The sequence below is a fragment of the Echeneis naucrates genome, chromosome 20 (genome assembly GCF_900963305.1).
Source record: "Echeneis naucrates chromosome 20, fEcheNa1.1, whole genome shotgun sequence".
NCBI classification, from domain to species: Eukaryota; Metazoa; Chordata; class Actinopteri; order Carangiformes; family Echeneidae; genus Echeneis; species Echeneis naucrates.
The window spans coordinates 4,729,712-4,743,747 of record NC_042530.1 but is presented as its reverse complement, the minus strand read 5'-3'; the positions used below and the strand labels follow the sequence as shown (position 1 = coordinate 4,743,747).

Genomic DNA, 14,036 nt, shown 5'->3' with positions numbered 1-14,036 from the left:
TCACAGACTGGAGCACAGAACAAGGACGACTCACAGCAGACAGACAGATCATATTAATACTATGTTTTCTCCACTGAATTGTGTTTCCTACATAATTCAGCTGTAAACCTCTGGTGCGCTCGAAGGCCTTTTGACTGCTGTTATCTTGCCTTGAAAAGCCAAAACTAGTGCGCCTCTCAATACTTGAAATACTATTTTAAACATCTCATGCAATGACTCAGAAAAATTTACCTGTTCTGCACAAGGAAGTCCACCAAATGCAGCGAGGTCTGGTCAGCAGTCCGTACAGAGTAGTGCAGTGCTGTCTCTCCGACTTCCTGCAGGGGGCCATCAAACACAGCAAAGACACGGTGAGACAATCTTGGGCAGCATCCATTCTGTATGCTCTCCCTCTCTGTGTCTCTTTCAGCATTTAAGCAAGCTGCAGTAAACAAAATGGCTCCTAAAAATAATATTTCTACGGCCTAAAAACTGTCATCTGCACATTTTTACATTTTACTTCAGGTGATTTGGTGTTTTAAAGTCTGATGTAGACATTATTTCTGGTGATTCAATTTGAAAGATGGAGATAAAGGATTACATATATGGAAGTTAACGTTACATGTGCTTTATATTTGGTACCATCTTGGCATCTACAGAGAGAAAAGTATGAGCTGAATTCAGTCCTACATTCTCATCTGGCTATCTGTGTTGATGTTCAGTGAGGGAGCGGGATGTCATTCTGCTGTCTGCAGCCATTCAGATGTACTGACAAAAGCAGATTAGATATCGGTGAGTCAGACTTCATAGCGCAGACAGCAGCTACAGCAGCAGCAGCTCCCGCTGTCACCAAATGATACCTTCTTTTATTCTGCTGCAGCATTGTACACTTAATTTTTCATTAGAGAAGAACCATGTCTGTTAGAAAACCATCGACCCATTTATGTCAGATTAAGTCTGACCACCCATGTTGTTTACGCTACGGTATCTTCACCATCTACTGCCTGTTATTTTACTTTCATTTATGCCTAAAGCAGTGGTGCAACAGCCAAGGAAACAAAGGGAAAACAGACTGAACCACAGAATAAAAAACAGACATGTATTGAACCGCCATAGATGCCGTCACTTAAGTAAATATGGAGTCAACAGAGACGATGCCCAACAATGTGGTGGAGGTTACTGGATTTCACCACCTGCTGGCGAAATGATCGGGGTGACTCAAAATTTTCCAACTGTTACGCCCATATCTGGCCACCAAATAATTCACCAACGGGCAGAAATGTGTCAGCATTGGTGGCTGGGAATAAACCTCACATGAGGATGAACCACTGCATGTGTACAAGCTGTGGGTAGGAGTTTTCCTGGCTTTGGGTCTGAGAATGGGATCACTGAGAGTAGCAGAATTATTCTGTAGCCATGCATGTGGAGGTTATGAGGCGGAGGTTGACATGTAGCCAAGAATTCAGACGTTACCAAGAATGTGAATAATTAGTATCATCCTTTTCAAGGCTCTCTGAGAAATATTTCAAGGACTAGTTCATCCAACCAGCAAAAAACAGAAAACACACTTGCAATGGCCTCAAGTGCTATCACAGCATGAAGATAGTTTGGACTCGTGGCTCTAATTTGATAATGCACATTTGAAAAACTACCAACTCGTATGGATGATGTACACCATTTTCAACGAGGCTATTTCTTATGAAAACTGTAACTGTTTGTCCTTGATAAACTATTAAATTTTAATTTGCTACCTCAAATTCTCTGTCTGGCCTGTGATCTCAAAACCTTGACACAAAACAGCAGGAGTCACAACCTTCTAAGTATTTCAACTGATTGTAAAGGGCAATGTTGCACACTCTTCCCTGCATCAAGCTGAGAAACCAACCAGATGATCTGATACAGAATTAGCTGTGATTATTACTGATTAGGAAAAATACAGGCCAAATACCAATTCCCTGCTTCAAAGGTCAGACTCACCGGCCCCGTTTCTGGAAGTGGTTCCATAAGCTCCACCCCCTCTGCGTAGACCTGGATGAGGGCCAGCAGGTCCCTGGACTGGACCGCCTCAAACAGCTCAATCATTTTAGCTGCCGCAGATGTGCATGTCTTCCTCGCATACTTGTGGTCCACATACTTAGCATTGATAAACTCCTTCCTCACCGTCCTGTGGGAACAATGTTTTGTGTTTTCAAAGTGCCTTTTAAGAAAGAAGGATTTCAGTAAAGCCTCTGAATATAAAATTCAGAGTGTACTTACATGTCACTAGAGGGAGTGGGCTTTGGTGAAGGGGATGGGAGGTTTCCCTCCATGATCTCATTGAAACTACTGTTCCCTACATTCTTGGCCAGCTGGGGGAGAAAGAGGGAAAAGTCAGTCATCAGATCACAGCACTGTGAAAAAGCAGAGGAGCCTTTCCCTGCTCTCCAAGACAGATGAGCACATTGGCTTAGGGAATATCAAACCGTGTTGCTTTTACGGATCAAATTCTGCACTATCCTGTGTTTCCACTACTCTTTGATTAATTCTAATATTTCACTAGAGATGAAAATAGTAGAGGGTGTGGAGTGCTGCCTCTGAAATAAAAGTTTATTTATTCACTCTACAGACCGTTTGCGTGACTCACCAAGAGTTCTGAGGTTCCCAGCTTGTCCAGCTCCATGGACTGGATACGTGAGATGTGGACCCCCATCTCTCGGTGGATGCCAGAGCACTCGATGCAGGTAAGGATCCCCAAGTTGGTGGAAAGCCACTTAGGGTCTGCAAACACAGACAGTATATATTAGCCAACTGCCTCCAGTATATACAACAGACTGTGTAATAGTAAAGATAAAAATCTGGTGGGGATGTGGGTCTCAAAGTTGAGACTGGTTTTGATTTAAGAGCCACCAGGTATTACTGAAACCTAGCAGCTCTGAATGCTTTCCAGGGAATTGTCAGCAAAGGCAATAAATGCCACAAAGATAGTATTTGCAGAACAAAAAGCAGGAGACAATCCAACACTAAAAGCATCAGTCATGTTTTTTTAGTGAAAATAGATTTAGTGTGGCTGCATTGTGTTCAGTTGTGTGTGCAGTTTTCTCAGGGAAAGAATGGTGACACTTGGCAGGAGAATGACATAAAAACCACAGATCTTAATGTTTAATGTTGTTTCTGCTTCAAAACTGCGCCCTGAATGTCTTTATGTGACTTAACACTTTCTCTGTGAAAAAGAAAAATACATTTGACACATAAACAAACGCTTACTTAACAGCACAACCTGTTTATTTGAACGTTAAACCCGGGGGGGAGACAAACAAGTCTATCCTATCTACCAGCGTCTGTGGACTGTGGGAGGAAACTAGAGCTCTGGAAAAACATGCAGACTCCTCTGGTTGGAACTCAGACTTCCCTAGCTGTGATCCAACAATGGTAACTACTTCATCAAACTGCCATCTTGATTGATAATGACTGGCTATCATATTTGTCACTTCTAGCTAACGGAGACAAATTTGGGGTTGAATGCAGAGGTAACGTCTTGTGAACTTGTGTTTCAATACCACGAGTTGATGGGACAACATTCATTTGCTTTTATTTGCAAATCAACAATAAACAATGGAAGGCTGTCGAGGGCACAAATGGTGACCACAGTCACATTGTACAATGGGAAGCAGTTAAAGTCCATTGCGTAACCTACAGTCAATCAAACTACCAGCAGGGGCGCCGCGCAGCACCCCCCCCCCCAGCCTCTGACCTCTGGGCTGACCAGCATCACCGTCCAATGTGTGTGCTCTGATGCAATCTGGGAGATTAAAGTGAGGCTCAAACGTACAACTCAGCAATGTTGGTTGTGAAATCTGTGATACTGCAAGACGAGTGACGCCGCTGTGTCCGCATCTGACATATTAACACCAGGCAGAGGTTGGTGGGGATGTCAGAGGCCAGCAGTGGGGGGGAAAAAAACAACGACAACAAAAAAGCAATGAGTCATAAACAGAAACACAGACTGCAAGCAGGCGGGCATGTACACAAACACCCACACAACACAATGAACAGATGTGAGCTGGTGGTAGGTCACCAAGTGCATGTTAAGCATGATGAGTGTGTGCGCAGTGACCTCTATAGCTGTTTAACACTAATGCTGCAAAGCTGTGTGTCATACAGAGAGACCCTGGGAGAATATTAAATGAGATGGAGTCGTCCTCTTTCTGCTCAGACCACAGGGAACAAAGACGCGACCTTTCAAAGTCATTATGACCCTTTAACAGGCGTGGAGAAAAGAGACACAAAATCAGCTGTGATTTAATAGTATGAAACAGCAATAACCAAACCTACATCTGGTTGCGGCACTACTGAAACCATGCATCCTGCACCAAGAGAATATAGACATGACAAATTACCTCCCTGCCTTCTACACATTTCAGGGGGTCGCTGAAGCGTGTGTGACTTATGTAACAATGTGATGTAATGATGTTGTTTCTCAAAGCGAAGAAATGTTTTTTTGCCCCTCAGAGCATAAAGTCCTCCTGTTGGTCCGAGCTGCTGTGTGTGTTTGTGTTGACAGAGGAGAATGTGTGTGTGTTAAATGTCAGAGGGCCTGAATGTCTATGCCACTCCTGAGTGCTGAGTCTCTGCTTCCCAGTGTGGGGGAGGACCAGGCAGGATCGGGTAGTGCTCTGAATGCTAACAACACCAGCACACATACACACACTGAAGAATACTGGGGGACTTTGCAGTGCAGCTTGTTCAGCTACCGTCTGACTGAAGGACGTTGTGTTCAAGGTGGCCAAGATGCTGCACTGGAATCAGGACAGTTGGCTGGATTTAAATAAAACATTCGCATACAGCTAAATCTGAAAAATGCTGATGCGAGGGTGTGTATATTTTCCCACCAGAAGGTGAGGGTTGACTAAGCATAAAACAGGAAGAGGATGTGTATACGATAAAAGGCCATTCCTGAAACAAAAACAGCAGCGGTACACACCTGCGGCTCCGCAGTCGCAGCAGACTTCGTTGCCTGGCATGCGCAGCACGTCTTCTATGATGGCTTTGGTGAGATCCTCTAAACCGTCCTCACCTGCGCTGCTCTGCTCCCCACGGAACGCCATGTTCAACGCCTCCTCCTTACTGTTGGTCAGCACTGAGATCCAGCTGCGAGGGGAGGGGGGGGGGGAGACATGTCAAAAGTATTTAAACTTGATTAAAGTCAAGAAAGTTAGATATAAATCTGAACTCAGAAGTTGCGAACAACATTATACATGAACATTAATGGATCTTTGGCCAAGTGGAAACAGGAAGGACTCCAGCTAACTTTCAAACGTTCCTTCCTGCAGCGTAGTACACAGCACAATTCACTCCTACACTTCACCTACTGAGTAGGCCCGCACTCACACCTACACACACACACACACACACACACGCGCAAAGTGGGCTTTATGAGCCCAACGTCAGCATTTCCTCTGTCAATGCCTCTCAACTCTTCTGTAGAGACACAGGCCAGACAGAGAGTGGGCACATTGGCCTGTGTAAGATTTTCTGTTTATCTGTTTGCATGATAAAATATGATATTGTATTCCATAGATGAGTCGGTGTGCAGCTGCTGTGCTGAAACAGTTCAGTAATATGTATTATAATATGCTGCCAACCTAAATGAGGGGGAGCAAGCCCTATGGAATACTAAATATTTCATGGAAAATCCCATGAACAGCAGTGCTGCCGCTGCAGTCAGCGCTGCTGCAGCTGCAGTTGGAGGTGCGTGACAGAACCGGCAGTGAGGAGCAATGAAGCCAGACCCCAGAGGAAAGCATGTACATCCAGGTACAGAGTGTTCAACTAGCCCTGAATCAAGCAGCACAAAGACAGGGAAAAGCCTCCAACATCAGAGGAAAATCATGCCAGCCCAGAACTAAAGTGTCAGAACTTAAAGTCTGTTTCAAGAGTGTTTTCGTCTAAACAGCTGAAGAAGAGTCAGCGAGAGTGTGAGTTCAGTTTAATTTTCAAGATTTGGGAGGGTTCTTCCATGAGGAGGAACACAGTTTACTGGAAGATTTATTTTGAGGAGGCGAAAACATAATAAAGATAGAGTAGTGTACAAAACTGTTATGATATTCACTTTCTGTGTAAGTATTTTTGGTTTATTTGATTAGACAAGTAGTTTCGAGACATTAACTCTAATTTTGCATAAATCATCTCAAATACAGTGAAGACAAAAGTCTCATGGAGTTTCACTAACTATGTAAACTAGAAGCTCCTTGCAGAAGCTAACCAAACTAGCTGTTTGGTTATTCAACTAACAAACATTCACCTGCAATAGTTAGTTCCAGACATAACAGTATTTACATTACCTTGAAACAAAATTAAACATGTGTCGTGTGGTAAGTGAGTAAGGCCTTCTAAACAATCAGAAAATTCCAGCAACTGGTGTGCGATGATTTTATTAAAACTTGTGTTGAATTATACTGTCCCTCTGTTTTTATCCATTGTGTGACTACAATGGAAATAACAGTTTGCGGTCTGCAGTAATTCAGGTCACAGTACCCTCAAAATCCCCTGCTATCCTGTTTTCAAAAATGGCAATGACACGACCAAGTTGCCAGCAACCAACCTCACATTACTAAGGTTTCCAAACAATAACTAGATTTAGGCAAAAGGTCACAAGACAGGAAAGGCCTTCCCAGGCAGCTTAAGACAAAATATCAGGTGATAAGAATAAAAGATCTCCGCACTGTGGTCATAAAGCAAAAACGCAGGCACAGTAACAATGAAGTACTCACATAACAAACTCCTGTTCATCTTCAGCTTGGAAATGATATGTCCGGTTATCTGCAGAAAAGCAGGAGGTTGATTATACCACCTATATTGAGTATTATTTAAAAGCTAAAGACAGTTCAAATATATCACTACTTGCTGCACAAGTCCTTTTTCCTTTAAGCAAGAAAGTCTGCATCTTTCACCCGGCTAACAGCTATTTATAACCGACCATTCTGGCACAGACAGAAGTGAAATGTGCAGCACGTGTGTTGAAAACTTACGAGAAATTAGATCAAAGCACTTCCTGTCCTCGGCACTCGGTTTGACCTGGCAGGTGAGCAGATTGAGTTTGACCGGCTGCCTGTTGGACTGCAAGCAGAAAAACAATCAGCCTCAAAGTTAAATGCACAATATGGCACATTGAAGTCGCCGTGATTATTATCTGTGATGTAACGTATTAGCTGTTTGTTGTATGAAATGATCGTTTCATTCATTTTATGCGCAGTGAAGAATTTACATGATTTGATTACCATTTCTAAACAATATATATATTTATTACTCAGCACTTTTGTTTTATTCCAAATGTATGTCTCAGAAATTTGAATATTCACATAAAAGGTTTCACATTTCAGCAAAAAGCTGAACTCAAGGCTTCTCTAGTCCCGATTAAGGAGCTGGACTGGGCTGGCTGGCCTGTGTACTGTAATAATGGACCCAGTTGGCACATGGATACTGAACATTGTCTCCTGGCAGTGGCTGAGTGGAGGAGGGGCCGATGCACGTGCGAATGAAAGGCTAACAGGCCAGGATGAGCCTTGGAGCTCGAGCGCCCTGCTGGCATCCTGCCACGTCAATGCAAGTCACCTCGAGTTCAACTGCCACAAGGGCTGGAGAAAAAAAACAAAAAAAACAAAAAACTGGGAGTGGTGCTAAACTGCCCCCAGACGGGGAGGGTGATAATAAGTTCTCATAAATCAAGAGGACCAGACAAAGCAGTTTAAGAGAGAAGAGCAGAAGTAAACTTCTTCTATCTGAGACAGCCACTTCCCCAAAGCCTCCTCTACCAGACAGAAACGCTATCATGTTTGACACTGCAGCTGTGTGAAGCTTCATGTGATGCTCTCATCTTAAGAGTAGGAAAATAACATATGTGAAAACTAGGAGGGCACAAGCTGGCAATCACATCTGTCATGATCATTACTGCAGCAACTGTATCTGTTGGTAAACAAGCCTCCAGAAGTTCACCGCTCAGCCAACAGGCTGCATCGCTGCTATTCCTCAGCAGCAGGAGCCACTAACAACCCCAAATCCAACTGCTTACGTGGATAGGATGTTAAATATTAATTTAAAAAGGCACCATCTCTAATTAAGTCTCTCTGTCAGCACTGCAATGGACTTGGACTCGTTAATGTGACTGATATTTACACAGAATAGTAGAGGAATCCCTTAGTGCTATTATATTTTAAATAATATATTTTGACGATTTTTAAGCTGTGATGATAAAACACATTTGTTTTGAAAAACCTTTGTAATCCTTAAAGCCAAATGCAAAATGTTTCTCTTGTTTTTCACCAGTTCGACCTGACAGATAATCTGACACCTGCCCTAATCAGCCGAACGCAGTGATTGGGCTCAGCAGGAGGCTGCAGAGCTGCGGTGTTACAGAATGAACTCAGATGTGAATCCTGCAATCCACACAGCAAAAAAAAAAAAAAAAATCCACATCGAGCTGCCGCTGCTGCTGCTCAGTGCACCACAGACCAACTCACAGTTCTCTCACTCTCGCTCTGAGATGAGTCACCGAGGCGCAGCAGGCGGAGGGGGGAGAGGGGAGGTGGGGGCTCTCTGGTTGTGGAGGGTGGGGGTGGTGTACTGTTGCCATGACAACCCATCTATGTCATTTTCACTCTTCCAGCCTCCAGATGGAGAAAGCCCAACACAACCTGCCTGCATAATGCTCTCCCTTTGATTCCCATAGTTACTCATGAGGGTCAGGGAGTTCATGTGTGTGTGTCTGTTTCAGCGACTCGTACTCACTGTGGCATGAGAAATGGTGAGGATGCCCCCCTTGACTGAGCACTGCCTCCTCTGCCACACCTTCCTCAGCCTGTGAGAGGAGGATGTGAGGAGGGTGGTGTTAAACACATTATTTAACGGTGGTTGACATGTCTTTCTTCTTTACGTCTTAATGCAACATGAACAGTGTACGTCAGCATTTATTTATTTATTTTTTTTAATGATGGCTGTGTTAGCAGCTTACCCATCACTCTTCTTCAGCAGGTAGCCTTTCTTCTCACTGCCAAACTCCTTGTTTCCCTGCAGCTGATGCATGCTGTATCCACCCTGTTTACTCTGGGAGTCCTGTGGATGCCCACACAAAAACACAAACACACACACAAATAAAACAACGTCAAACACATAGCTTGTGCAGAAAAGGTATATCAGGACATGCATCACAGCCACAAATACACAACAAACTGATCCTCCAAAACCAGAGTACAGGGTCTGTTCTTTGTAAACTGAAGTGAGAGTGCTAACAGATGAAGATCTACAAGGCATGCTCTGCAACACCTCTAAAGGGCCAAACCACGCTAATGTCAAGCATAATCAACGGATGTCAGCATGCTCAACATGCACCGGCACTTACTCTTCTAGACTTGATTCCAGATAAGCAGAAGGCAAAGGGGGAGATAGAGGGGAGAGGTGTGAAAGATCCAGCTCAGGCGCAAGTGGTGGGTGTGAAAGTGTGTGTTCCCTGTCCACGTGCCAAATAAAATCTAAATCAGGCGTTTTCTGAAGTGTTTACTTTGTAAAAGTGAAGGTTAGCACAGGTGCTATTAGCAAGACAAGCTACAGAAAGTGTAAGTAAAATGTGAAAGACTCTCCAGTTTGTTTCATGCAGCACAACGGGACAGGGAGTGTGAACGTGTGAAATGAGACGATGCTGAAGAACCAATGCACAGCTACATTGGCTTGTGCAAATATAACCGAGATTGTATGTGTGTGTGTGTGTGTGTGTGTGTGTGTGTGTGTGTGCGCGTGTGTGTGTGTGTGTGTGTGTGTGTGTGTGTGTGTGTGTGTGCGCGTGTGTGTGTGTGTGTGTGTGTGTGTGTCAAGTCTGGCAGTGAGTGGCTCTCCACTGAGCAGCCAGTGAGGCACAACACTGGTCACCAGCAAAGCCTACCACACACTGGCTACCAGCATGGTACAGCACTGGGCACTCGCTCTGTGCTGCAGGAGACATGCTCCTAACCTGGTAGTGGCCAGAGTGAGAGGGGGGAATATAGCAAAACACCGAAAGTGTGTGTGTGTGTGTGTGAGGGGGGGGGGGGGGGGTTCAGTATGACTGGAACGACTGAGTAAAGTCAACCTGGCTCTGTTTAGCCCGATATATATGTGTGTGGGCTGGTGTACAGTTTCACATGGCTACAAGTTCAAACTTGGCTTAGTGTGTCTGGGTGTGACCTGCCTACCTCCTTCTGGTCCAGCTGGAGGGAGGACTTGATTAGATCTCGCAGGGCGGTCAGCTGCTTCTTCTCCTCATCCTGAGTTTGTTTGATCTGTTGTGAGAAAGGAGCATCAAGAGAAGTAATCGCCATTTATTACACCAGTAAAAATCCCTGGTGTAAATACCTAGACATAAATAAAGAAATAAAGTGGTGTGCTCCCAAACTTATCTCAGTCACTTCACAAATGCCTCTTTCCAATATTCCCTTTAAGAGCCATCCTTCACACCGCCAATTCTTAGTTGTGTCATTTCTGTCAGCTTTGTATAACACAGAGCACTAACACCAAACTAACCACACTTCACTGATGCCTCCTGATAAATGTAATACAGAGGATCAGACGTTGTAAAATGTTTATTAGATCCAATGTTGCTGAGAGCAATGCGAGGGTCTTTTGTCTGAAATCTACTTCAGGCCGTTAGCATTTTCATGGAATCAGGATGTACCTGTTTTGTTTCTAATTCTAAATCAACCAATAAAAAGCATTTTATCTCGAATAATGAGAAATAAAATGGTTGCTTCAGGAGGACGCACTGCAAATAAGTCACTGCAGGACTACATTTGTCTAACTAACAGGACCTATAACACGTGATGCATGTAAATACTATGTATTACCTGATTATCTCTATTTCAAATACCGATGGAATAACTTTTTTAAGTAAGTTTGCTTTGAGATTCAATTTTTCTTTGTCAATTTATTTTATTCAGAGTGAAAAACCAGAGCTGATGCTGATGATAATGACGGAGAACAAGATAGAGGGGAAAAGGCAAAGGAGTGAGTATTTACATTGTAGAGATCAGCTGCCAGCTTCTCGATGTACTGCTTCAACTTATCCGCCGTCTTCAAGCCATCTTGAAAGAAACTGGGAAGGGGGCGGGGGGGCGCAGGCAGAGGTAAACGTGAGTACCACTGACATTTACATTCATTGGAGCAAATATGAGACACGGATCAATCATTAATGGTAAATACTTTGCAAATGTCAGCTGTCACAATATGCTCTTTTTGGCACCTATGAAGGTCAGAGAGAGAGAGAGACAGAGATTGCTGCAGTTTATGTTTAATGTACAGAACGAGCACAGCTTGTTCTGACGCCTTTGCTCCTGGCACAGAGCAAAGGCGTCTCTGGCCGAGTCCTGCACCAGATTTGCAGAGGTGCTTAGCACATCCGGAAATCCATTACAGATCTGTCAGCGGTGCAGACCTCGATGCAACTCCGCGGCCACAAATCACCGCTAATGACCTCTCCCTCTTACTGCCAACCACTCCCCTTCTTCTTGGACCAAACACCTCTGTTGCTCTTTTCATTACTCTCACATCTTTTCTGCTTGTTTTCTTTCACTCTGCAAATTGACAATCCTACAGCTCTCTTCACACTCCAGTGAGTCTGCCGTGTCAAGTACTGGTGGCCTTGCAGGTTGCATTTAGCGTAACTACTCTTTTGGTAATTATGACAATTTACTCTGCATCTATTTCACTGAGATTTGGGAAAATTTATAGACAGTGTCACTTTGGAAGGGGAGCCTACAACAGGCATTTTGAGTTCAGCTTTGAGTAAACAGTAGTAGTAGTCCCCTAGAAATCTTCAACCCCTTTTCATTCCTTTTTATCTCAGAGAGACTCTTTCGATTCAGTGTTTGAAAGTAAGTAACAACAAGCACGAGAGGACGGGTGTGTCTGAGAGTCAAGTGTCAAAACTTTCAGAAGTGCGTTTGCTTCACACGTCAGTGTTGCACAGAATCATAACTTTTCTAAAACCTGTTTGTTGTCAATTCCTTTTAGGGGCCTCTAAAATAAAAATAAGGCCCTAAATCAGAAACTCACAAGATCTATGTAAAAACTGAGCATGTCTAACCCTAACCCTAACTTACGTCCAACAGTCAAAAAAAATCCTGAATTAGCTTTGATCACCATGCTTATTAACGTCCCTGAAAAGAATAGTAAAAGTTGACAAAAAGCTTTTCATTCTTTTCTCGGCCGTAGTCGTGATCCATCACCGCTGTTGTGTCGCTATCCATCAAATCCCAGGTTGAACAGATTAACTGCGAAGCACATTGTTTGGTGCTGGTGTTATGATAGGACCTAGCAACGCTGAGAGAAAATTTGTCATTCTGTGAAAGGCCACTGTGAGTTTCAGTTCTGGCACGGAGAGCATCCACTTATATACCCACCAAACCCCACAGCTGTCAGAACATATCCATACGATGATCTGCACGATATACATTTATAAATACACACACACACTGCCCTGAAGATTAGTGAGCCATACAGGAGATAGAAAACTGACATAGATGAGGGGGAAAGATGTGACCGTCTTCTCTGGCCTGTCTGAAAATACATTTCTCAACAAGTGTGAAAACCACAACAGACGATCTTCACACTTTCAGGTTTGAAGGATTCATGTGGTACTTACTTGCACTGTGCGTGGTAATACTTAATCAGGTTCTGGAGGAGGTCCACTCCTTTCTTGGTCTTGATCTCGTTTACTTTGATCAGGTACTACAAAGCAAAGAGACGTATAGAGTTCAGCCAAGAGTTGATATTCAGGGTGTTTTAATGTTTTTTGGTTTAATGAGGCAGTATGTGGCTGCACTGGTGCACAGAGAAAGAAGACTTTTGCTTTGCCATAGACTGAGTATGAACACCCTGCATTATGATAATCGCATCTGAGTGCACATATGCCTTACGGAGCCTTTGATGTGCGAGCCAGGACTGCCTTGACACTGTGGGAGTGGAGACTAGACTGGTAACCAGGGAGGAAAATGCCTTATATTACAAGAAAATATCAGCCTTCTCCCTTGATCTAAATAAAGTTTCAAAGGGGCTATGAAAAATGGTTTACATTAGCATGACAAAAAAAGAAGACAGCCTCCCGAGCAAGTGCTTTGTCGGCTGTATGCTCTGTCTGGGTGTCTGAGGATTCAAAACAAATGTCTTCAGATGGCGTTCCCACCAAACAAACGAATAAAAGATAAATCTTAATCTGAGCTAATCCCACAATGTGCCAATCCACAGAGATTTACAAAGAGTCAGAGCTAAAGCCACTTTCAGATCCACAGCAACATTTAATCTCTTACACAAAATCTTTGTGCAGCTTCTGATTCGGACATCCATGTTGAGTTAGCTCCTTATATCATGAGTGTGCCTGCATGGGTCCATGCGTGTGTGTGCATCTATGTGTTCACGCACGCATGCCTTGTCCCTTTGTCTGTCTGACAGTGCTTGCTGGACGGGAGATTAACCACATTTTGTCTGAGCCTTGTGTGGGTTCAGTGTTTTGGAGAGCACTGCCGCATGTGCGTGTTTGAACTCTTTTGTGTGAATGAGCAGCGATGCTCGAACGGCTGCCGTGTCTGGGCAGAATATAATGCAGCCTGCTGATCCCTGCCTTTCCACCCTCCTTCACTGACAGTGTGGGATGAAAAGGGTGAGAGAGTGAGAGCATCCTGTAATCTGGTGATTGAGTAACATGGAGTGAGAAAGAGAGGGAATAAGCGTGAGAGCACACAACAGAGAGAAATGAGGTTAAATCGAATGAACAGATTGTATCATTGAGTGCAGTAACTGTCCCACACACAACAGCCCCACTGGTGTTTTCAGCCAGCATGACTGCTGATTTAGTAAATCTTCTCTGTTTATATTTATTTTGTCTGCTCAACTTATTGATAAAGATTATTTTAGACATACAACATAAATGTATAAATTAATTGCAGTAACATACTGATACGTACAACAAAGCAGGTCAGGTTTATTTTGAAGGTTGAAAACAACAAAAGCACGGGACAAACTTAACATCTGACCTGATAATGGATATAGCACCAAGGTCA

General features: G+C 43.6%; 1 protein-coding gene across 3 annotated transcripts in view; it reads right to left on the bottom strand.

Moving 5' to 3' along the window:
* Positions 1-14,036, bottom strand: part of asap1b (ArfGAP with SH3 domain, ankyrin repeat and PH domain 1b) — a 47,464-nt gene that overhangs the window by 9,882 nt on the left and 23,546 nt on the right. For all 3 annotated transcript variants that reach the window (XM_029528955.1, XM_029528956.1, XM_029528957.1), the window contains exons 7-18: positions 12,623-12,708; positions 10,999-11,074; positions 10,179-10,265; positions 8,966-9,066; positions 8,743-8,812; positions 6,987-7,074; positions 6,729-6,777; positions 4,940-5,106; positions 2,603-2,736; positions 2,236-2,327; positions 1,957-2,143; positions 232-317 (exon numbers count right to left, since the gene is read on the bottom strand). In XM_029528955.1, the coding sequence (XP_029384815.1) occupies positions 232-317; positions 1,957-2,143; positions 2,236-2,327; positions 2,603-2,736; positions 4,940-5,106; positions 6,729-6,777; positions 6,987-7,074; positions 8,743-8,812; positions 8,966-9,066; positions 10,179-10,265; positions 10,999-11,074; positions 12,623-12,708 (1,223 nt within the window). The remainder of the gene's footprint in view (positions 1-231; positions 318-1,956; positions 2,144-2,235; positions 2,328-2,602; positions 2,737-4,939; positions 5,107-6,728; positions 6,778-6,986; positions 7,075-8,742; positions 8,813-8,965; positions 9,067-10,178; positions 10,266-10,998; positions 11,075-12,622; positions 12,709-14,036) is intronic.